Source organism: Marmota marmota, unplaced genomic scaffold (assembly GCF_001458135.2).
Source record: "Marmota marmota marmota unplaced genomic scaffold, marMar, whole genome shotgun sequence".
Classification (NCBI taxonomy): domain Eukaryota; kingdom Metazoa; phylum Chordata; class Mammalia; order Rodentia; family Sciuridae; genus Marmota; species Marmota marmota.
In genome coordinates this window covers 7,397,612-7,420,585 of record NW_026000051.1, presented here as the reverse complement: position 1 = coordinate 7,420,585, position 22,974 = coordinate 7,397,612, and the positions used below count along the sequence as shown (strand labels likewise).

Genomic DNA, 22,974 nt, shown 5'->3' with positions numbered 1-22,974 from the left:
GGAAGGGAGGAAACCAGCCATGGTAGGAGCGCAGACAACAAAGTACAGGACACTGAATTTCACCCAACTTCTTTCTCTACTACATTTTAAAAATAAATATTTTAGAAAACATCAAGTTCACAGAAAAACATTTTTGCTGCATTTGGGGCTCATTAGTACACATAAAGAGCTAGTTAAAATACCAGAATAAATAAATGAACAGTAGGACAACTGACCCCACATACAAAGCTCCACCTACTTTACTTCAAAGGCATTTGAAACAGAATGGGTTAGAAAACATAAATGATGCCTCCCTGAATAAATTTTGTAATAAATTTTGCTTTGTATTATAGATAAGGGATTAGATACCCCCATGTGGGAGTCTAACACTGGTGAACTGAGTTGAAGGACAATAATTACCCTTAGTTTTTCCTGAAACTATTGCTAGTTTCAAGTCCTATGAACAAGAAATTAAAACACACACACACACACACACACACACACACACACACCCCTATTCAATTTCCATTGAATGCTACAACAGAGGGACTTAATTTTCTTTACAATATTTAAAAATTCCATAAGTTTTGTCAAAGTTTCTAGATAATTTTTTTCTACTCATAATGTAATATATTTCAAAATCAAAATTATAATGCTATCTAACTTTATGTTACATCATTTTTTGCATTTTAGAATACAATTCGTGCTACTCAAAATAATTACTTAAAGATGTAAATATACAAAGGGAAATACAGAAAGGAAAAATAAACATATTACTTCCCACTTGACTCAACAAAGAGTTTGATATTGTTTCCATACTTTTGGGTTCATTTTTTCTAACACTAATAAGTATCCTTCATTGTAAAGAATCAGGTAGTAGCTCAGTTAAGATTTTAAAAAAAAATAATTGAGTATTCTTTCATGAAACAAAAATACCAAGATAATTAACTGAATGTTCTATAACAACTGCATTTTCATAAAGAATATAAATCTCAGCTAGAAATTTTTTTCAGATCACTAAGAGCTTCTTCCCTTATAAGTCAACCTCATACAAATAAATTACACAGTCAAAAACATTCTCAGGAAAGACTGTCTCATAATATGTAAAGATGCTTACAATTTAATAACTGAAAAGGCTCATTAACAAAATTACACCTACAACATAATCCCAACTTGATGAACGGTACACCCTCATCATTATTAGTGGTGGGATGATAGATTTCTTACTTTTCTTTAGTTTTTCTAAAATCCTTTAACAAGCATGTATATCTTCATAATCTCAAAAAATAACATCACAAAAATACACTCATAATTGATAGTTAGAATTCCAGGATCTTCAAACTTCAAATAGCATAATTATTCTTCTGTAGAGATTTATGCCATTACTTCAGTCTTCTAGGAGGGAGAGATGATGGGGTTCATACTTCTCAAACTGAACACTGAAAGGACCAGACAAACACATTCAGACTCCTTATGTATTCACAAACCAATCTTGCTCTTAAATAAGTCTGTAGCTCAGATGCAAAGGGCAATTTTAGGCTTAAAAAAAAAAGGAAACTAAGGAAGGCATACTCTGAGTCATTCTCTTTTCTACCTTCTACCCAACGAAAAAGACAAGGCTGAGATAGATGCCTAATACTTATTATAGCTGTTGAAACAAAGTTGATTTGCAGAGAAATCCAAGAAACCTTGTTGACACTCAAACTTGACCAAAAAACACCAAATAACCTCGCCTGCAGAATGTTTTTCTGTCTCCCAAAAAGGGTCCCTCATGTGGAACCCTTAGACACTTTGTCCCAAAAGGCAGGTTCAATTTTACTGGTTTTCTATTCAAATACACCCTGTATCAGATTTAAACAGAATGGATGATTTTCTTTACTCTGTAATCACATGGTTGGATTGTTCACAAAGATTTCAATGATGCTAGACAAAAGGGAACAGAACTCCTTGATGTTAAATGAGGGCTACAGAGTCTTTTTTTTTTTTTTTTTTAATTTTTATTATTAGTTGTTCAAAGGCTACAGAGTCTTAAAAAAACATTAGTTTCAGGTGACCTTGGTCTTATTCTCCTGAGCTGGAAGACTCTTGCCATAGTTTGGATAAAACTCTGGATTAGGGATCAGGAGACTGACATAAGCCGGCTAAAGAACTTGGGACAAAGTCTTCTTGTCTCATTTTTATTATTTATAAAATGAGGATAAACTATAGTAATTACTTCTAAGTCACCTCTGAGTTACTTCTGTAAAGGCAAACTACCCATCATGGCTATTATAACTAGACAGACAACAGACTGATAGAACAACCATATGAAACTCATAATGGTTGCTTTGGTGGCAAGAAAATAACATATAGGCTTTGGTTGGACTTCAGATTCCAAAACAGATTCCTTCACTTTCTCCTTATAGATTTCCTTATAGATCTGTGTCCTTCTCTGTCTCAACCCTGGTATCTCTCTAATGGAGGTCATTTCATGAATTGCTACATGAATACAAGATAATTCTGTAAACTACCTGGAATATTAAATAAATCCTGATACATGTTATCCCCCCCACCCCCCCACACACACACTCTCTACCACACCCTCTCTAATGAGTTGTCCAGACTCAGTCTATCTATCTTCAAAATGCCACAACATTAGTCATCAGCAGTGGTCACAAGAGACAGCAAGATGAGCCATTTGGGGAAGGAAAATAAAAACAAAACAGACTGCACTCATGAAGTTCCTAGGGGGTTTCACTTGCTTCTCTGCACTTAGCTTCATGAGCATTAAGAAAAGGAAGTACTCTGCTTTCAAAACAAAGCAAGGAAATGCCATGTCTTTCATTTATCTGTAACTCATTCAATCTCAAAAAATGAAAAATTTTTGCTAGCCAAATTTAGGAGTTTCAAATACCTCACTATCCCAAGCTCAGATTGCTTGAGGGAAGGCTGAGCCAACATGGTTTCCTCTGACATGGACCAGAAGGAGAAAAAGAGCTTCCTCCCACAGCAGATGGCCTGAGGCTGGCTGTTGGTGTCAATCCAGTGCTGTTCCTTCGAAAGATGCACCTGCCCTTCTGACTGTCCAGCTTCCCAGTCCTCAAAACTACCTCCCACAGCAGGCCACTGGGAGAACAGGGCCAGTTTTATTTCCCTTTCTTCTCTTCAAAGGTGATTTTCTTTAAACTGTACAGCTTGTTACTGTTGTTAAGTCGTGACTCCCCAGAGGATTATGTTTCTAAGTATGAAGGCATCTGTATGGCAATAAAACATACAATGTTCTTCAACCATTTCATTTTTTTAATTAAGAAAAAAAGTTACAACCTTCCAGAAAGCAATGTTCTGAGGAGCACCCCATACACATAATACAGTACTTTCTGAGCTCCTCGGGGGCTCAGAAAATATCCTGGCCTAGTAAACAAGGGCCACCCAAAGCCACTTCACGGTTTGGCTTCTGACAGCCGCCATGTCCCAGGACCCACACGGGTGAAACTGTAAGTCTGCCATAACAGTAGACCTCCTCCTAACTGATCATCCAGAAAGGAACAACAACATAATACCCATCTTACTTTTAAGGAAAAGAATTAAAAAGAAACCAAAACAGCTTCAGAGAGATAGAAACCCTCGAAAGGCAGAGGGAAGTCCTCTGTTAAATAGACTGAGAAATCCATGTTTCAAGAATGGCATTTCAGGCAATAGGAAGAAAGGCTGATTTCTCCCAGAGGGGCCCCAGCTTTGATGCCCAAGCTGCCCTCAAACATCAGGCTGTGCATTTTTGTATAGCAGGGTACCCTCGGGCGAGACAACCATAAATAGCTTAAAACAAGAATAGGAGATTCCATCTGTTTCTGGAATATTTCAACAACACCTGCTTTCAAGGTAAAAATCTGGGAGCTGTCCCCACAGCCTTCCTCTCCAACTCCCTCCCCCACCCCTAAACACTTATTTTAAACTAAAGCAGCTCACACACAATCTAAAAGGGCTTCTGCCTCCGCACCTGCCTGAGGAGACGGAACCCTTTGATTTTTCTCTGAACTGTATGTTTTGGTTTAAAAACACTGGAACAGTTAGAGAAGGAAGCTGGAATTCTTAAACCCAGACTCTTTATTACTTCTAGCTTCTTTTTCTGTGTGTGAAAACTGAGCTTTTCTATGTTTAGAGTAAAAATGAGCTCAACACAGCTGAAAAAGGATGCAATGTTTGTTCCTGCCACTAGGCCAGAAAGAGCACTGGAGTAAGAAGATTCTCATTGAAAACATTCAGTTTAAAGAGATGTTTGTATGCCAGCTAGCATGGAAAGGAGGACAATCACTCTTCAACAGGGGCCCAAGAAACTGTTTTTTAAAAGACAAACAGAAACTGAAGTTGAAGTTTGAAAACTCCTATGTAAATCAGATGATACTCTCAAACTGTTGTGCAACAATCAATAATAAACAGAAAAACAATAACCAGGAATACCCAAGCACCTGTCCCAAACCATTCAATGGAATTCCAATTTGCTATGAGATAAATCTAAAATTTAGGCATGCCCACACCAGCACTCTCACAATATGACCAAAGACTTCTGTGGTACCATCTTTTGCTTCACCCTGACTAGCATTCACAGGATTCTTTCATTTCTTTCTTTCTTTCATTCCTCAGGGACTTTGCATACCACCTCTCATTAAATAGAGTGTTTCTCCCATGCACCTCCAGGCAATTGTTCATTCATTCTGTTTGAGCCAGTTTAACTGGATCCCATCGGCAATATATCCCGATTTGATTTGCCAACTAGAGATGCACACTGCCTAATCTGTGACCCCAAAGAACCATACATGTGCTCATATATTTTCTTAAAATATTTTTTAGTTGTACATGGACACAATATCTTTATTTTGTTTATTCATTTTTTTAAAATGTGGTGCTGAGGATCAAACTCAGTGCCTCATATATGTGAGGCAAGCGCTCTGCCACTAAGCCACAACCCCAGCCCATTCATATATTTTTTAATAACACATATCACACTATATTTTAATTACTTATTTACATATTCTCTTCCCAAATATTGAGTACCTCCCAACACAGTAAGGATAGCAAAAGTAAAATGGTAGTTGGACATCAAAAAACCATATCTGAGAATAGTATACCTGGAGGTATATTTGATTGTAGATTTGTAAATGACAGAAAGTCCTTACTATTGTTCATAAATGACAAAAAGTATTTATTGTTTTCATTTTGTAATATCAAGTTCAGTCATCAAACCTTGGATGACCATGGGTATCCAAAAGGTCTTCCAGTGGGAAACTGGGGATAAATCTTTGTGTCTATTTAATGGGACTTAAAATAAATAAAGGTCAAAGACCAAGTACTGCCTATTCCAGGTATGTATTAGGTACTCAGATACTTCTGAATTGAATAAAAATTTTAAAAGTTAAACTAAAAAAATTTAGGTAACACCTTAGTGAAAACACTTTTTTTCCAAAATACATAATAGGTTCCAAACAGCTTCATTTGGTTGAAAACTCAGGTTTTCCCAAGAGCTTAAATAAGATCCATATGGATAATGGAGAAAATTGTAGAATACAACTATATATAATGTTTCTTTATAAAGAAATCTGATTATTGTATGACACATCTTTCATAACTCCCAAACAACAACTTTATGACTTTGAACTCTTATGCTCCTTCTATTGACCCCAAACCAGAAACTGGCTAGAAATAGCAGATAGCTAGATATCTCAGATATCAGATTTGGCCTTGATGAAGTATGTGCCATTTGAGCAAATTGGAAGCCATGAAAAAAATTCCAATTGTAAATCATTTTGTTTTATTAACTGAAAGACTTCTGAGCTAAATGTGTCTAACATCTGAAAATGTTAACATGCTCTCACTTTCCTAGGCTTATCATGAAGAACAAGTAACTTACCCATACCTACTATTGTCCTAGTTGGTGTTTTTAATTTAGTATTAACTATCATCTAGCAACTCATTAATAATATTATGGTGAATCTCAAGGAGAAGTAAAAATCCTTTAATGGCAGGAACTAGTCAACCATGGCAGAAAATAATGCATTTGACTCTTTTTTTTTCTCATTTTTTTGTAATTAATTTTTTATTTATATATGACAGTGGAATGCATTACAATTCTTATTACACATATAGAGCACAAATTTTTCATATCTCTGGTCACACCAATTCGTGTCTTCATACATGTACTTTGGATAATGATGTTCATCACATTCCACCATCATTTCTAACCCCATGCCCCACCCTTCCCTCCCACTCCTCTGCCCTATCTAGCATTTTGTCTATTCCTCCCATGCTCCCCCTCCCTACCCCACTATGAATCAGCCTCGTTATATCAGAGAAAATATGAAAAAAAAAGTTCATCATCACTAGCAATTAAAGAAATGCAAATCAAAACTACTCTAAGATCTCATCTCATTCCAGTCAAAATGGCAGCTATTATGAATAAAAACAACAATAAGTGTTGGCAAGGATGTGGGGGAAAAGGTACACTCATACAGTGCTGGTAGACTGCAAATTGGTTGAGTACCCTGAGTTCAATCCCCTGCAAAATGGTGCAGTATGGAGATTCCTTGGAAAATTGGGAATGGAACTACCATTTGACCCAGCTATCCCTCTCCTATTCTATACTCAAAGGACTTAAGAACAGCATACTACAGGGACACAGCCACATCAATGTTTATAGCAGCTCAATTCACAATAGCTAAACTGTGGAACTAATCTAGATGCCCTTAAGTAGATGGATTTTTTTTTAAATGTGGCATATATACACACAATGGAATATTACTCAGCAATAAAAGAGAATAAAATCATGGTATTTTCAGGTAAATGAATGGAGTTAGAGAAGATAATGCTAAGTGAAGTTAGCCAATCCCAAAAAAACCATAGCCAAATGCATTTGGCTTTTATTGGTATTTGTATTAATGCAACTTGTTTATACTCTAATACAACTACATTGCTTTCAAGGTTTTTTGTTTTAAATAAATGAGATTTACTCCTTCATCCAGTGCCTACCATGGGCCAGATATTCTTTGATAACCTTTGATACATTTGTGGAAAAAAACAGATAAAAATTCTCAACCTTTATAAAGTTTGCACTCTGGTGGGGAGAGACAGAAAATAAAAATAAACCTAATAAATAAGTTACATGTATAAAATTTGTCAAAGAACCTTTCACTGTGAAATTAAGTTTAAATTTTATAATATAAGCAAGGCACAGTGGCACAAGCCTGTAATCCCAGTGACTCAGGAGGCTGAGGCAGAACAATCTCAAGTTCAAAGTCAGCTTCAGCAGCAGCAAGGTGCTAAGCAACTCAGTGAGACCCTGTCTCTAAGTAAAATACAAAATAGGGCTAAGAATGTGGCTCAGTGGTCGAGTACTCCTGAGTTCAATCCCCGGTACCTCCCCCCAAAATTATATTACAAATAACCTAATGCTTTATGGACATGATGTCTGCCACTCAACACTGGACCTCCCTGCAAAATTCAAAGGTGCACTTCTTCTAACTAGTATAAAATGAGTTTGGTGGTATGAACCATGCTTCTGCCAATAACTAAATTTCATTTCTCCTCTTTGAAATAAATATCCCTTGAGGCCCATATTTTCATTCAGAGACTTTAGCACCCTGTCCTTCCATTCTCTGTGCATCTCCCTTTCTCTGAATATCAGGCACACAGTCACTTGGTTAAACACTACTCTAAGTGCAAGAAATACAGAACTAAGACATGGTCTTTAACAGAAAGAGCTGATTATCCAATAGACACAAAAGACACAGGAAGATGACGGCATGAGTGTGTAACTGAGGTCATAAAGCATGTAGGGTGTGCCCAGAGGAGAGAATTCCATGGTCTCTAACTGGGGAAGATTGCTCTCAGAGAACGGGCAGACCTGTGAAGGCAGAGAAGATATAGTGATTCATAGGGGACACGAAGACATAAGCCTGGGAGAACAGGCAGGGAATAAGTAAGTCCAAGAAGCTAAATTTGGGGAAGCAGAGGCAGATTCTGCATACACACCACTACGGGGAGCTATCCCTCGTGAAGAGAATGGAAAGCAAACTAGAGGTGGCTTATGCACAGACATGAGCTGTGCCACTGGGCACATTGTGAAGCGTGACTGGCTCTTGAGGCACAGGTTAAGAAAATAAAAAGTATCTGAAGAAATCAGGGAGACCAAACAACAAAAGACAAAGCTAATAATCTCACCAGTCACAAACTGTGCCCTCAGTCTCTGGGCAGATCTCGGTACTTCCCCCACTGGACAAGCCACCAACAGCTGAACTTAACTATGTTCCCAAACCAAACAGGGAAAGTGTTTGGCTCAGGCTATGGCTAAATAAACGAAAAAATTTTCCCCATGATGTTAAATACACACAAAGTGCATGTTCCAAAACTCATGTTTTATTTCTAGTGCCAATCACTATTTTTTTTGGCACTATAAAGTCAACAATAAAAAGGCACTATGTCTTGATATCATCCTACATATTATACATAGCACGCTGTTGTGCCATCATCCATCCCCCTGCTAGTCTGGGAACTCCTCAAGGGCAGGAACTAGCTAATAGTAGGCATTCAGTTAAGGGTTGACAAACAAATAAATGAATTAAGCCACCAAATTTTTCTCCATAGTTCCAACTGAGTATAACAGGACCAATTGCTACTATTTTTCATTCTAAATGATGATAGCATGAAGGCTGCTCAACTGGCCTCTCACAAACACCAACTCTACAACCCAAAATATAGGCACATAAAATCAAACTCCCGAATCAGATGAGGGCAATTTTAAATTTATTTTTATTTTTTATTTATTTGTTTGCTTGTTTATTAGCAGTACTGAGAATGGAACACAGGGCCTTATGTGTGCTCAGCACACACTACCATTGAGCTATACTCTCAGTCTATTAAATTTAAATTTTTGAACAGTTTTTCACTTCAGACATTCACTGAGTCAATGTGATCACGCACGCGCGTGCGCACACACACACACACACACACACACTCCAATTTAGAAAGAAACAAACGTTGTAGCTCAAAATATTATGAGGGAAAAACACTTTTGCAAAACTTCAAGAAATTAGGTTAAGCCCTCATCTCCCTCATATGAACCATATAAAAGGAGTGTCCTGGCCAAGGCTGGAAAACAACAGACAAAAATGGAAGAGAAAAATTCTTTAAAAAGAAAAAAAAAAAATCACCATTATTGTCAAATTGCAAAGTATATGATCATCGACACCCAAGTTGAGTCCTTTGGGCAGGTAGCACTGGGCCTGAGCTACAAAGACAAAGGCAGACTTGAGAACAGCTGCACACAGGTTCTGCCTACTTCCTAATGGCTTTCCAGCACTTTGTCTCCAGTGCCCAGATTATGAATGCTATGCTTGGTGCAGAAAAGAGTTGACCTCACTGATAAAGAATGATAATAAGATTGGTACAGAGAAATGCTAACACACAGCAATCCAGATTGACAGTGAGCAAAGGAGCTTCAAAAGATAGCCCCTCTTGTCCTAAGGCATGTGGTTGTATGAGTCTGGAGGACAGGAAAGGGGGATGTTCTTTTCTTGGTGAGAAGATGAAGGAAGTGCAGAGACTAGTACAGCAAAGAACTACCCTTTCTGGAATCCACAGAGGTCTGGCCTTTTATCCCCAGGCCCAGGGCCAAGGCCAAGCCTGGGGCCCGGATTTTGTCATGGGCGCCTCCCTGCTGCCTAGCCTGGGCTGCTCCACATGAGCAGAGAGAGACAGGAGGCAGGCCCCTCTGACACCTACTAAACCAGGGCAGATGGAGAAGAGAGTGTGTGGGATGCCTTTACCTCCCCCTCAGGAGGCGCCCAGCAGGAGCCCACAGAGCCAACAGCTCAAAAATCAAATTTCCACACATCCTCTAACCCCAGAACATGCTAACCCCTTGGCAGGAGGAAACAGAGCATTAAGCAAGTGTAGCTCTGGTGTGTGAAGGGAATTTCGGAAGTCCTAAAGAAGCCTTCTCACAGGAATCTGTACTTTTTAAAAACCACTACAGAGGTAGCCAAGTTGGGAAACGTTATTCATTCGTTGACCCAAAGGGGGCAAGGGTGTTGCTTAGAGGAGGACACAACCCATATCTGCAAGACGTCCCAAGCTGCAGACGCATACTTTATTAATAATCTTACATACACAAAATGTCCACAGGAAAGCCTAACAGGCTAATTTCTGACAGCTCCAGATAACAGCAGGAGAAACTGAAGTCAGTCGGACTCTCCAGCTTCCACATGCTACACAGGAGCAATGGGCCCTTCCCACCCAAGGGATGTGATACAAATAAATAAATGCAATTATCTGCAAAACTCCAAGTGCAAAAAACACTGCAAAGTCCTTCTCCCAAAGTGCAGTGACTTGTAGGAAACAGATAGGAAAATAAAAAGAACAGCTGGAAAACTTAATTACAGAAGAACAACGCAAAAGCTGACACTGTTTTGCAGAAATACCAATGGTCAAAGCATTTCTCTATTACCTTAAGATGTAGAAGCAGCCTTTCTCTCTTACCTTAAGATACAGAAGCAGCTCTTGGCTCCTGAAGATAAGCGGCAGAATCCAAATCTCTGTTTGCTGTCAATGTCAGTGAGCACAAATGTGAAGTTCTGGCCAACTTGGCTAACTGTGAGGCTGCAGCAATGACAGAACAAAGGAAGAGATGAACGTGCAGTAAGTTTCTTGATAAAGTATCTAATCACAACAAGTCACTGAACCTAGAACATTTCCTCTCTCACTGGAAAATTTTATAAATGAACTTAAAATTTACACATTTCAAGGGAATAGACTGTAAGCTAATTAAAAAAAAAAAAAAAAAAAAAAAAGACAGCAGTTTGGTCTAGTGACCACCCAAAATCAAAATCATCAGCACTCTTGTACCAGTAGCATTCAGGCCATCAATTCCAAAACATGAACTCTATCTACTTCATTTTACAGATGAACAAAGAGCTGGGAAAGTCACTGCCTAAGGTACCAGCTGATTCAGAGCAAGGCTTAAAATCCAGCTTTTTGCCCCTTACCAGCTGGTACCTTAGGCAGTGACTTTCTACCAGTCTATCAACTGTTAACAATGCTTACCTAACAACTTTAGTTCAGAAACTAACAGTGACTGCAGCAGCAGAATTTAAGTGACTTCTATATGCGGCCATAGTTAGATATTTAATATATACCATCTCATTTACCCTCACAACAACCTTGGAATTTCAGTGATATTCCCATTTTATAGAAAAGGACACTAAAAGGCAGAACAGGTAGGGAACTGAATCAAGTTCAAACTTGAAAATGCCAGCTACTAAGAGGAGCTGGCATTAAAACTAAAAAGAAAAGAGGGCAGGGTTAGGTGTTACTTTCCTAAATTCATGCCTCTTTTATAATTTCTGAATTTATGAGAAACTTATTTCATTTTTTATAGGTCAGAAACACCAAAATTTTTTAATAAGACGCCTATAGCACAAGAATTAAAACCAAGAATCAACAAATGGGATGGATTCAAACTGAAAAGATTTTTCTCAGCAAGAGAAATAATATGTGAGGTGAATAGGGAGAACAAATTTTTACCCTGGGAAACAAGAGGATATACAATCAATCAACAAATAAACGAGGGGCTGGGGTTGTGGCTCAGGGGTACAGCAATTGGCTACCATGCGTGAGGCTCTGGGTTCGATCCTCAGCACCACATAAAAATAAAATAAAGAGATTGTGTCCATCTATAACTAAAAAGTAAATATTTTAAAAAACCCCAAATATACGAAAAAATACTCATTGTCTCTAGCAATCAGAGAAATGAAAATCAAAACTACTCTAAGATACCATCTCACTTCAGTAAGAATGGAAGCCATTATGAAGACAAACAACAACAAGCTGGCAAGGATGCCAGGGAAAAAGATACACTCATACATTGCTGGTTGGACTGCAAATTGGTGCAGCCAATTTGGAAAGCAGTATGGAGATTCCTTGAAAAGCTGGGAATGGAATCACCATTTAACCCAGCTATTCCTCTTCTCGGACTATACCCAAAGGACCTAAAAACAGCATACTTCAGGTACACAGCCACATCAATGTTTATAGCAGCACAATTCACAATAGCTAAACTCTGGAGCCAATCTAGATGCCCTTCAATGGATAAATGGATTAAAAAAAATGTGGCATTTATACACAATGGAATATTACTCAGCACTAAAAAATAATAAGATCATGGCATTAGCAGGGAAATGGATGACATTAGAGCAGATTATGCTAAGGGAAGTTAGCCAATCCCCAAAAAACAAATACCGAATGTCTTCTCTGATATAAGGGGGGTGACTCAAAATGGGGTAGGGAGGAAGAGCATGGGAAAAGATTACCTTTAGATAAGGAAGAGGGATGGGAGGGAGAAGGGGAATTGCATGAATGGTGGAAGGAGACCCTCATCATTGTACAAAACACATGCATGAAGATGTGAATTTGGTGTCAACATATCTTATATACAGAGATATGATAAACTGTGATATAAAAGTGTATTAAGAATTGTAATGCAAATAATATAATAATAATAGAGCTTATGAAAAAAAATTTAAAAGAAACACCAAAATTTTAAGCATTGAAAAATGCTTTTTAAGAAATGGAAGCAATGTTTGAAGCAAAGACATTAAAGAAAAAAGCTAAAAAATTCCTGCAAAGCAAAAAAGTAGCAAATACTACTTACAAGCAATAGAAGATAAAAATTTTAAAGCATATTACTAATTAGATTAGTCCAGAAACTTTTTAAAAAGCTGCAAAGTGTTTTTTTTTAATTTTTATTGTTGGTTGTTCAAAACATTACATAGTTTTTGATATATCATATTTCACACTTTGATTCAAGTGGGTTATGAACTCCCATTTTTACCCCATATACAGATTGAAGAATCACATCAGTTACACATCCATTTGCAAAGTGTTTTAAAATCCACTATTTAAAAATCAGTCTATGAGGTACCTTGCATTGGACTCCTTTTTTTTTTAATGTAAGCATTCCAAATTTTAATGCATAAATTTACAGTAACATAGTATTTTAGAATTTGACATTGAAATTATTCAAAGGGACTCATCAACTCATATATATCACATTGTATTTTACAAAAAAACCCTCAAATTGGTAAAATATTCAAATTGATGCTATCACCTATAATTTACTTTACAAATTGTTAGTGGCAATGAAAAACCATTGCTTCCCCACACCTCTTCCCAAGGCAGAATTATTATTGAGTCTCTAGATATTATATGAATTAAGTTTTCAAATATGGGGTAGACTTTCTTTCCAAAATTTCCTTATGCAAGTTACATAAGAAAATTAAAGGGATTTTCAAGATATCCCAGTACAAAGATCAAGGACCCTGCCTAATTATACTTAAGGAAACAACTGCATCCATTGGCGAGTGGTTAGAGTACGGGAAAATAATTCAGAAAGTGTTCCACTGTCCTTATTTAATTAGGAAAGTGAACACAAACAAGGTGGCAATTTTAAAACAAGGTAGTAATAAAACTGGTGTAAGTAATCCCATCACTACACCTTATACAGCCAGGAGAAGGAACACATTTCTATAAAAGTTATAGAGCTGTCAAGGGGACACCAAATGCTACCTTCTTATGGCTGTTATGTTTTATCTATAAAGCTTGGATACTGTGTTACTATGGTGATTTAATACTATGTTTTAAAGGGGGATTATATGATTAATTTTAACAAGGTTGAGAACTGAAGATGTGTGAGAAACAGGATTCTAGCTCACATAATTAAAGAGATTGGGGAGGAACATGGGCCTCAATGGAGGAGGGGAAAACCTGTTTTATTGAAATATTTAAAGCAACAGGTCTGAATGAGTCTGAGTCACAAAAAAGGTCGTGCTTTGCAAAATATTACTATGTAATCATACCAAATACGACTGTTCATTATTTTAATTCAGGGTTTGAATTCACTTGAAAAATGTTTAAAATAAATACTGAGAAGCATCCTAAAAGAGAAAGTTATTGACAGGACTTGATGAAAAGAAAACACGCAGGATCTCTAAGAAAAGGACACAGAATGAACACAACTTGACTTGTGAATTTGGTGTCATTAATTTCCTATTATCTTTTCACTACCATTAAAAATGCTGGAAAATGTGTTTAGCTACACTGTAGGCTCAAAGAAAAACTCATTACTCATTTATTTGGTTCAGAACCCAAGGCAATCACTGGTAACTGGGCCTTAATTTAATGAGTTACTTAAACCAGTAAGTGGCTCAGTTTCTTCACCTGGAATAAGCATGAGAAACTACCACCCAACCCAAACAATGTTTTGGGAATCAGTGGAATTAGCATTTGCATAAAGATCAGTCCTTAGTAAGAATAATTAATAAAAGGGAGGCAAAACTATTACCAACGAATCAAAACGTATGATACACATTAAAATCATACACTTGCATAGAATCTTCCTGACTCAGCTTTTCAATACTTAAAAATGGAAGTAGTAATTTGGCCTTATTTCTCTTATGTTGGTTGATATTATCAGTAAGGGTAGTTCTCTGGGGACCAAGTAATTCAAATTTGCATTCAAATGAAATATTCTTGGGGGCAGGGGGCACAGCTTATAAGTAGAGACAACATATTCTCAATTGATTCACCTTTTTAATTCATAATAATGAGAAGTACAAGGTATCAAAAGTTCAAAGCCAGATGACTATAAAATATCTCTCCCTTGGATAGTTTCCAATAAAATAAAAATCTGTTGGGGCAGTCAGAGTTTAACTTTCAGGGTTCTGAATTTCCAAGGAACTCATCATTCATTCTTTCCACTTGTTGAGGTCATCTATAGGAGTTCTCACTATCATTCACAAAATCACTAGGGAAGGGATCTGTTTCCTTAAAGGTTGCAGTTTCCAGGTTTCTCTCCAGTGGGAACCCACAATTTCTATAAGAATCAGGGATTTCACAGTAATCAAAGCAGAAGGAACCCTAAGAAACCATCTCATTCAAATCTCTCATTTTACAGGTGGGAAAACTGAGGCTTAGGATTTGTTTTGGAAGTAATCAGGGCTAGGACAAAAATCCAAACCAACTTCTGGTTCAAAGTCCTTTCCATCTGCCATGCTGTACTAAACACAATTAAATGCCTCCTTGAGACGTTTCACCCGAGTTTAAGGAACTGAAGTATGTGAAGAACACAGTTGTCTTAGCGAATGGATTATACTTCTTGTTAAGCTACAGAAACCAAATTGGAATATCTCCAGAAATAAACCCAACAGATCAGGGTCAGGATCACCCTACTATACTTCCAGTTTAGTTATCCATTTTCAGACTGAGCTACAACTACACTGGGCACTGTAACAATAAAAGGGAGGCAAAACTATTACCAATGAATCAGTATATAACAGTTAAAAATATAAATGGTCCATGCCTTCAGAGAGCTTAGTATTTGGTTGGAGAGAAATAATAAACAAGTATACCAAAAATCATACAGTTTGTGATAGTATTATGAAATTCAAGGTGCATCAAAGAGGAAAACACAGAGGAGGAGAGGACTAAGAGAATGTGGTCTGTCAGAGCAGGTTTTAAGGGATGACAATAATGAACTAAATACAAAAGGGATGGAGCAGCCATTCAGAAAGCAAGGGCCCGAGTGCTTCAGATGAATAAAAGAGCTGTGCAAAGATTCTGGATGCTGGAAGGAGCCAGGCATGTTCGAGGAACTAAGATGGTACCAGTAGAGCTAATGCACAGAAAATTAAAGAAAAAAAAAAAGCAGCATTATATGAAGCTGATACATAGAGCAAACACCAGAGGATGCAGAGTGCCTCGTAGGTCATGGTAAATAATTAGGACTTTTTTGGTTTTTTGTTTCTTTGGTAAAGGTAATGGAAAGCCATCAATTAGTTTCAATCAAGAGAAAAACAGTCTAGTTTATAGTTTCAAAAATTTTATCCAACTGTCAGATGGAGAACAGTTTGGAAGAAAGCACAAGTCAGAGCAGAGGTAATAATCAGGAGCCTATTGCAGTAGTCCAGGTAACATTAACTCTCATGCAGGGGGAAAAGAGATGGAGACAGGTGGAGACTTCAAGTTATAATCAGCAAGTAGGAATGAAAGGCTTGCTGAAAACTAAGAAGCAAAGAGGCAGAATATTACCATTCAATAATAGGAAAGACTTAAGTTTTGGGGGGAGATCCAAGAGTTCCATTTGAGATATGTTAAGTCTGAGAAGCCTGTAAAACATCTACATAGAAATGTCAAGTACAGAGTTGAACATACTATGCAGGAAATCAGAGGAAACGTTTGGATTGGAGCTATAAATTTGGAAATCATCTACACACAGATGGTATTTAACACCATGTTAAAGATGAGATCACTTTAAGGAAAGAGCTCAAAGAAACAGAAGAGCATCCAGGACTCATTCATAGAAACACCAGTTGAAAGGATAGGTGGAGGAGAAAGACCATCAAGGAAAAAAGAAGGACCAGCAGACAAAACAAACTAGAGAGAGAGAGATAATCTGTATCCATGCATCAAGATGAGAAGAGAAAAAAATGTCTATAGCATTGAATAATATGGAGGTTTCAAATGATCTTAAGAGGAAGAGCTCTACTTGAATGAAAGAAGCAAGAGAAAGGCTGAAGACTACTGAGAAATAAACTGAAGTGTGTAGATAACTCTTTCACAAAGTAGAGAATCAGGGCTGGGGTTGTGGCTCAGAGGGAGAGTGCTTGTCTAGCATGCATGAGACACTGGGTTCGATCCTCAGCACCACGTAAAAATAAAATAAAGGTATTGTGTCCACCTACAACTAAAAAAAAGTAAATACTTTAAAAAAAAAGTAGAGAATCAGGTGGTAACTGAATAGCAATAAAGAGTCAATGGTGAGGGGCTGGAGATGTGGCTCAAGCGGTAGTGCGCTCGCCTGGCATGCGTGCGGCCCGGGTTCAATCCTCAATACCACATACAAACAAAGATGTTGTTGTGTCTGCCGAAAACTAAAAAATAAATATTAAAAAAACTCTCTCTCTTAAAAAAAAAAAGTCAATGGTGAATATTATTTTTAAGAAGGCAGAACATTAGGACTTGTTTATAACCTGTTAGGAATGATTCAACAGAAGCAGAAGCAAATGATGCAGGAGAGAGAAGATGAACATTAAGGTCTGGACTTTAGATTAGAATCCCTGATATACTACTCACATAGATAAGTTATCATACCTTTTTGACCTCATTTGTAAAATCAGAATAAAACTACTCTGCAGAGTATTTTTGAGGATTAGAAATAATACAAAGTAATTAACATACCAGGTATAGTAAGACCCAACAAAAATGATCATTGTTTTGCAATTATAAAATTCAAGAGGTAAAATGGAAACATTTTGTTACCCCCTACATATTGTAGTTTACTAATCAATTATCTGCTAAGCTATGTACTGTCAATCCATCCTCTCTCTCAGTGCATGTGGGGTGTTAAGAAATGAAGCTTCATCAGATGCACAGGAGTTTAAAAAAAATAGCAGTATTATATGAAGCTGATACATAGCGCAAACAACAGAGGATGCAGAGTGCCTCATAGGTCATGGTAAATAATAGGAGTTTTTGGTTTTTTGTTTCTTTGGTAAAGGTAATGGAAAGCCATCAAACAGTTTCAATCAAGAGAAAAACAGTCTGGTTTATAATTTCAAAAATTTTATCCAACTGTCAGATGGAGAACAATTTGGACAAGTATAGCAAAAATCATACAGTTTGTGATAGTATTATGAAATTTAAGGTGCATCAAAGAGGAAATTTGGACAAAAAGTTACACCGTATCTTCCAACATGTTGTTCCACGAGTCTCAATATTCCTTCCAGAGACACACCTTTCATCTACCTAAGCCTCAAGTTTTTCACCATTCCTGCTCAGCGACCCAAATGGTGAGAATGACGCTTACTCCAGTCTGGGGATCAACATTAGGTCACAGTGCCAGATATAAGATGAGAAACCCACCAGAAAATTCTAAAAAAGAATACACATCTGTCTACTCTCTTGCCTACATTAGCCTGGCAAAGTAAATATGAATAATTCTAGAATTAGCATCAAAACCAGAACAAGAGTAAAGAACTCATTTAATGCCCTCATTTTATCCATGAAGACATGAAAGCCCTCAGAGAGGTCACTTGCCTCAAGCACAAATCAGTGGTAGCACCCAAAATAAATCTAGATCTCTTTATTGTAACTCCTAACTCTCTATCCACCAAGGTCCAGTGGCTTTGCTGTTATCTAATGCTGTCAAAATAATCACAGGGCTCACAGCTGCACCGATATTTTAAGGAAAACTATGAGACTAAAGTGAGCTGAATGGACTCTCATTTGAAAATCAGAGCAGGGTAAAAGTATGGAAGTGGAAAGAAGAAGAAAGGCCATGAAGACAAACACAAACGTGCTAATCATGTTGTCTACATGGGCTTCTCAAGTTATCTGAATTTTCCACTTTTCTACAATAAACACATATGTTGCTTTTGAAATTAAAAAAAAATGTTTTTTGATTGCTTTATACTGTGGTGGACTAATGGAGGTAGTATGGTATAACTGAAAAAGTATGATGAAATTGGAGATGAGGCGGAGGCAGTAGGATCACAGAGTTCAAAGTCAGCCTCAGCAATTTAGCTAAGCAACTCAGTGAGATCCTGTCTCTAAATAAAATACAAAAATGGGGATGACTCAGTGGTTGAGTAGAGTTCAATCCCTAGTACCAAAAAAAGAAAAAAGCTGGGGGCAGTGGTGCATACCTGTAATCTCAACAGCTTGGGAGACTGAGACAGGAGGATCGCAGATTCAAAGCCAGCCTCAGCAACAGTGAGGCACTGTCTCTAAATAAAATATCAAATAAGGTCTGGGATGAGGTTGAGTGTTCCTGAGTTCAATCCCCAGTACCAAAAAAAGAAAAAAGAGTAAGGAAGGAAGGAAGGAAGGAAGGAGGGAGGGAGGGAGGGAAGAAAGGAAGGAGAAAAAAGAAAAGAAGAGAGAAAAGAAAAAAGAAAAGAAGGAAAGAAAGAAAGTCAGTCTAGTATATAACAGATACATTAAAAAAAAAGACAAGTAAAGACTCCTATAGCACAAGAATTAAATTCAAGAATCAACGAAATGGATGGACTCAAACTACAAAGTTTCTTCTCAGCAAAAGAAACAATCTGTGGGCTGGGATTGTGGCTCAGCGGTAGAGCACTTGCCTAGCACGTGCAAGACCCTGAGATCGATCCTCAGCACCACATAAAAATAAATAAACAAAAATAAAGATATTGTGTCTGACTACAACTAAAAAATATTAAAAAAAAAAAAAGAAACAATCTATGAAGTGAATAAAGAGCCTATATCTTGGGAGCAAATCTTTACCCCTCACACATCAGATACAGCACTAATCACTAGGGTATATAAAGAAACTCAAAAAGCTAGACACCAAAAAAAAAAAAATAATAATAACCCAATCAATAAATGGGCCAAGGACCTGAAGAGACACTTCTCAGAAGATGATATACAATCAATCAACAAACACATGAAAAAATGTTCATTATCACTAGCAATTAATTAGAGAAATGTAAATCAAAACCACTCTAAGATTTCATCTCACTCCAGTCAGAATGGCAGCTATTATGAAGACAAACAACAACAAGTGCTGGCAAGGATGCGGGGGGAAAAAGGTACACTCAATACACTGCTGGTGGGGCTGCAAACTGGTGCATCCAATATGGAAAGCAGTATGGAAATTTCTTGGAAAATTGGGAATGGAACCACCATTTGACCCAGGTGTCCCTCTCCTAGGTCTGTACCCAAAGGACTTAAAAACAGCATACTACAGGGACACAGCCACATCAATGTTTATAGCAGCACAATTCACAATAGCTAAACTGTGGAACCAACCTAGATGCCCTTCAGTAGATGAATGGATAAAAAAAAAAAAATGTGGTACACACAATGGAATATTACTCAGCAATAAGAGAATAAAATCATGGCATTTGCAGGTAAATGGATGGAGTTAGAGAAGATAATGCTAAGTGAAATTAGCCAATCCCCAAAAAACAAATGCCAAATGTTTTCTTTGATATAAGGAGGCTGATTCATAGTAGGATAGGGAGAGGGAGCATGGGAGGAATAGACGAACTCTAGATAGGGCAAAGGGGTAGGAGGGGAAGGGACTGGGCATGGGGTAATTAATGATGATTAAATGTGATGATCATTATTATCCAAAGTACATGTATGAAGACATGAATTGGTGTGAATATACTATATACACAACCAGAGATATGAAAAATTGTGCTCTACAGATGTAACTGTAATGCATTCCGCTGTTATATATAAATTAAAAAAAAAAAAAAAAAGATAAGCAGCATTTAAACCACATTTGCATCTGTGGTGACATCCTAAATCATTAAATGGTGCCTCTGCCCCTAAAAAGATGATGACATTTCATTTCACGCTCCTGTCATTGGTGGGTACAAGTATAATTCACAAAGCAACTGAATAGTAACTGATTGAGTTCTGAAAGAGGATAAGAACAAGCATGGAAAGCAATAGCTTTTCCATCATCCAATGAGTGCTCTGACTACCTGAAGCTGGGTGTCAGTTGTCAAGTGCAAAGAAGTACCAACCACAATATGGAATGGGACACGTCTTTTATTTAGAGAGACTGCTTTTATCAATAATAATGAAAATTTTTGAAAGCAATACAGAGAACTGAGCACAGATACTTCATTACTCCTCTCCACCAAAAGCTTCAAAGACAGAGAAGGGTAGAAAAAACTCTGGGCTGGGAATAGATGTACCTGTTCTTTCCCAGCTCTGTAATTACCTAGTTGTGACAATAAGCAAGTCATTTCCCCTCTGCAGATCTTGGCTTCCCTTCCATAAAATGGGGTGCTTGAACCAGATGAATTTCAGCTTTAAAATTTTGCAGTCCTGATCCCACACATTTTCAAGGCTTCCTGTGGCCAGAGCCCAAGCTATCATGGTACACGTCACCCTCTCCCCAGCAGGCTCCATCTGCTCTGGCTGAACATCTCACTGGGAGTTTCTCCTCTGCTTTGCTCTGCAGTGCATATGGGGTGTTAGTTAGGCTCCCCCTTCCACTTATCCACTTCTTGCTGGCCTGGCAGACTCAACATGAGTCTCACCCACCATAGCAAGTTTTCTCTGACCATCTCAGTCTTCTATAACCTCCCATCCTTTTGAATATTGTTTAAAATGCCTTCATAATCCTTCTTGGTCTAGACTGGGAAACACATGGAGAACAGGGTTCCAAGTCTGAGACCATTTCTATATCCTGCACATTACCCAACATAATGCTACATCCTGACCCTTCCTTTGCTCTTCTGGGGAGAGGAGGGACACACTATCTCTTATAGTTACTGGGAAAGAACAAGTGAGGGAGTGACAAGAGTGTACAGCACAGTGACTAGAATCAATTAGGAGCGCAAATGCTACTTTCCTCCCTCTATGCTTGGTGACTGCCCTTTCCCACAAAGTGATCTACTGAAAAATGTACTCATTGCGGGGATGGGAATCTGGGATGCACTGGTAGCCTAAAAGGACCTTGGATAAGTCACAATTTCCCCACAACTTACACTTCATTTCAAACGAAGATAATGGTACTTGTTCTTACCTCTTATAGCAGGATGATAAAATGAGATAATACAAGAGAATGCACTTTCCTTTGAAGAGTTACTAGCATTGTTATTTTTCATAAGTCCTAGTTTCAGAAAGAAAAATCTTAAAACACAAGAGACAGACAGCAAGATGTCAATGTTAACGGGTGATTTGATGACGACTGTGAAAATCCCACTCTTGATACAGACTAGAGATGTCAGAGAGTTGTATTACTGTTCCTTAGGGTAGAAAAGCACAGATACTAAAAAGATTAGAAAGCTTTCTCTTTTGAATGCAATCACCTGGGGCATTGCTCATCTCCCATGCTAGCATATTTTCTAAGTCCAACAATATCATAAACACACCTAGGGAGTTTTGTGGGCCTCTGAATCTGGACATATCCATTTGACACTGCTAACTGCAAACTAATAAAAAAAAAATTGTAACATTAAATCCTTTGCATGTCTTGTAAGTGAACTTAATTATGATTATCTCTTCTGCATTAACATATGTCAAAGTTAGAGGCAGGGAAACAAAAGAGATGAAATACAGTCGCCAAAACACAGTGGGTGGGTTTTTGTTTCTGGTATCAATAGAATTTATCAATACTCATTGGGTATATAATATAATACAATGTAAGAAAAACTATTGAACATGGCAAGGATAAAATATATTCATAAAAGGATAACTCTGTCTCCAAAGTCATTTTATCAAAACCACATGAGGAACATGATTAGGGGAGGGTAATTTGAAGAAATTCATTTTAGAGGAAAAATGTGTTTCCGATGACAATGAAAAGGTTCCCAACATTACTGGTAATAAAAAAGACTTAGGATTATCACTGAAGAAACTGTTTTTTCTTCAATGTCAGAATGTAATCATCCAGACAGGTAGGTGAGCAGAGAGGTATGCATGTACTGTAAGCAAGAGAAACAGAAGTGTGTGTGGTATGTGTTGGGGATTAAAGGGAGACAATCTCATTGTGCCTATCTTCCAAAATTAGTTTACAAAGCCAATTAAGGAACACCTAGCCAAAACAGATCACTACTCTAACAAGAAATCACATTAAAAATGTGTTCTTAATTCTCCTTTGTTAAACATCTAACTACATTTTTAAAACATTTCGGTTTATTAGTTTGTATAAATATGTCCTTGCCATAATTTGTAATACATTTTATAAGTGACTGGAGGAGATTTCATGCATCACTAAATCATACATATAAATGTGAAGTTTGCATTAAACATCTCTAAACAAAACCCTACTTCCTTGCTATTTTTAGGAGGACTAGGATAAAGAAGATACAAGAGGACTCTCATTACAATGACTGACCCTCATAAAATTAAGGATACTCTGTTTTGAGCATCAATCTGCTACTAAAACATCCCTGGTACCACGGTTTAAAAAGATCTGAGTCTGGA

The 22,974-nt window shown here is 37.4% G+C and overlaps 1 protein-coding gene across 21 annotated transcripts in view; it reads right to left on the bottom strand.

The window, feature by feature from the left end:
* Dennd1a (DENN domain containing 1A) overlaps nucleotides 1-22,974 on the bottom strand; it is a 462,364-nt gene that overhangs the window by 329,160 nt on the left and 110,230 nt on the right. For all 21 annotated transcript variants that reach the window (XM_048813081.1, XM_048813091.1, XM_048813093.1 and 18 more), the window contains one exon: nucleotides 10,486-10,605. In XM_048813081.1, coding sequence (XP_048669038.1) covers nucleotides 10,486-10,605 — 120 coding nt within the window. The remainder of the gene's footprint in view (nucleotides 1-10,485; nucleotides 10,606-22,974) is intronic.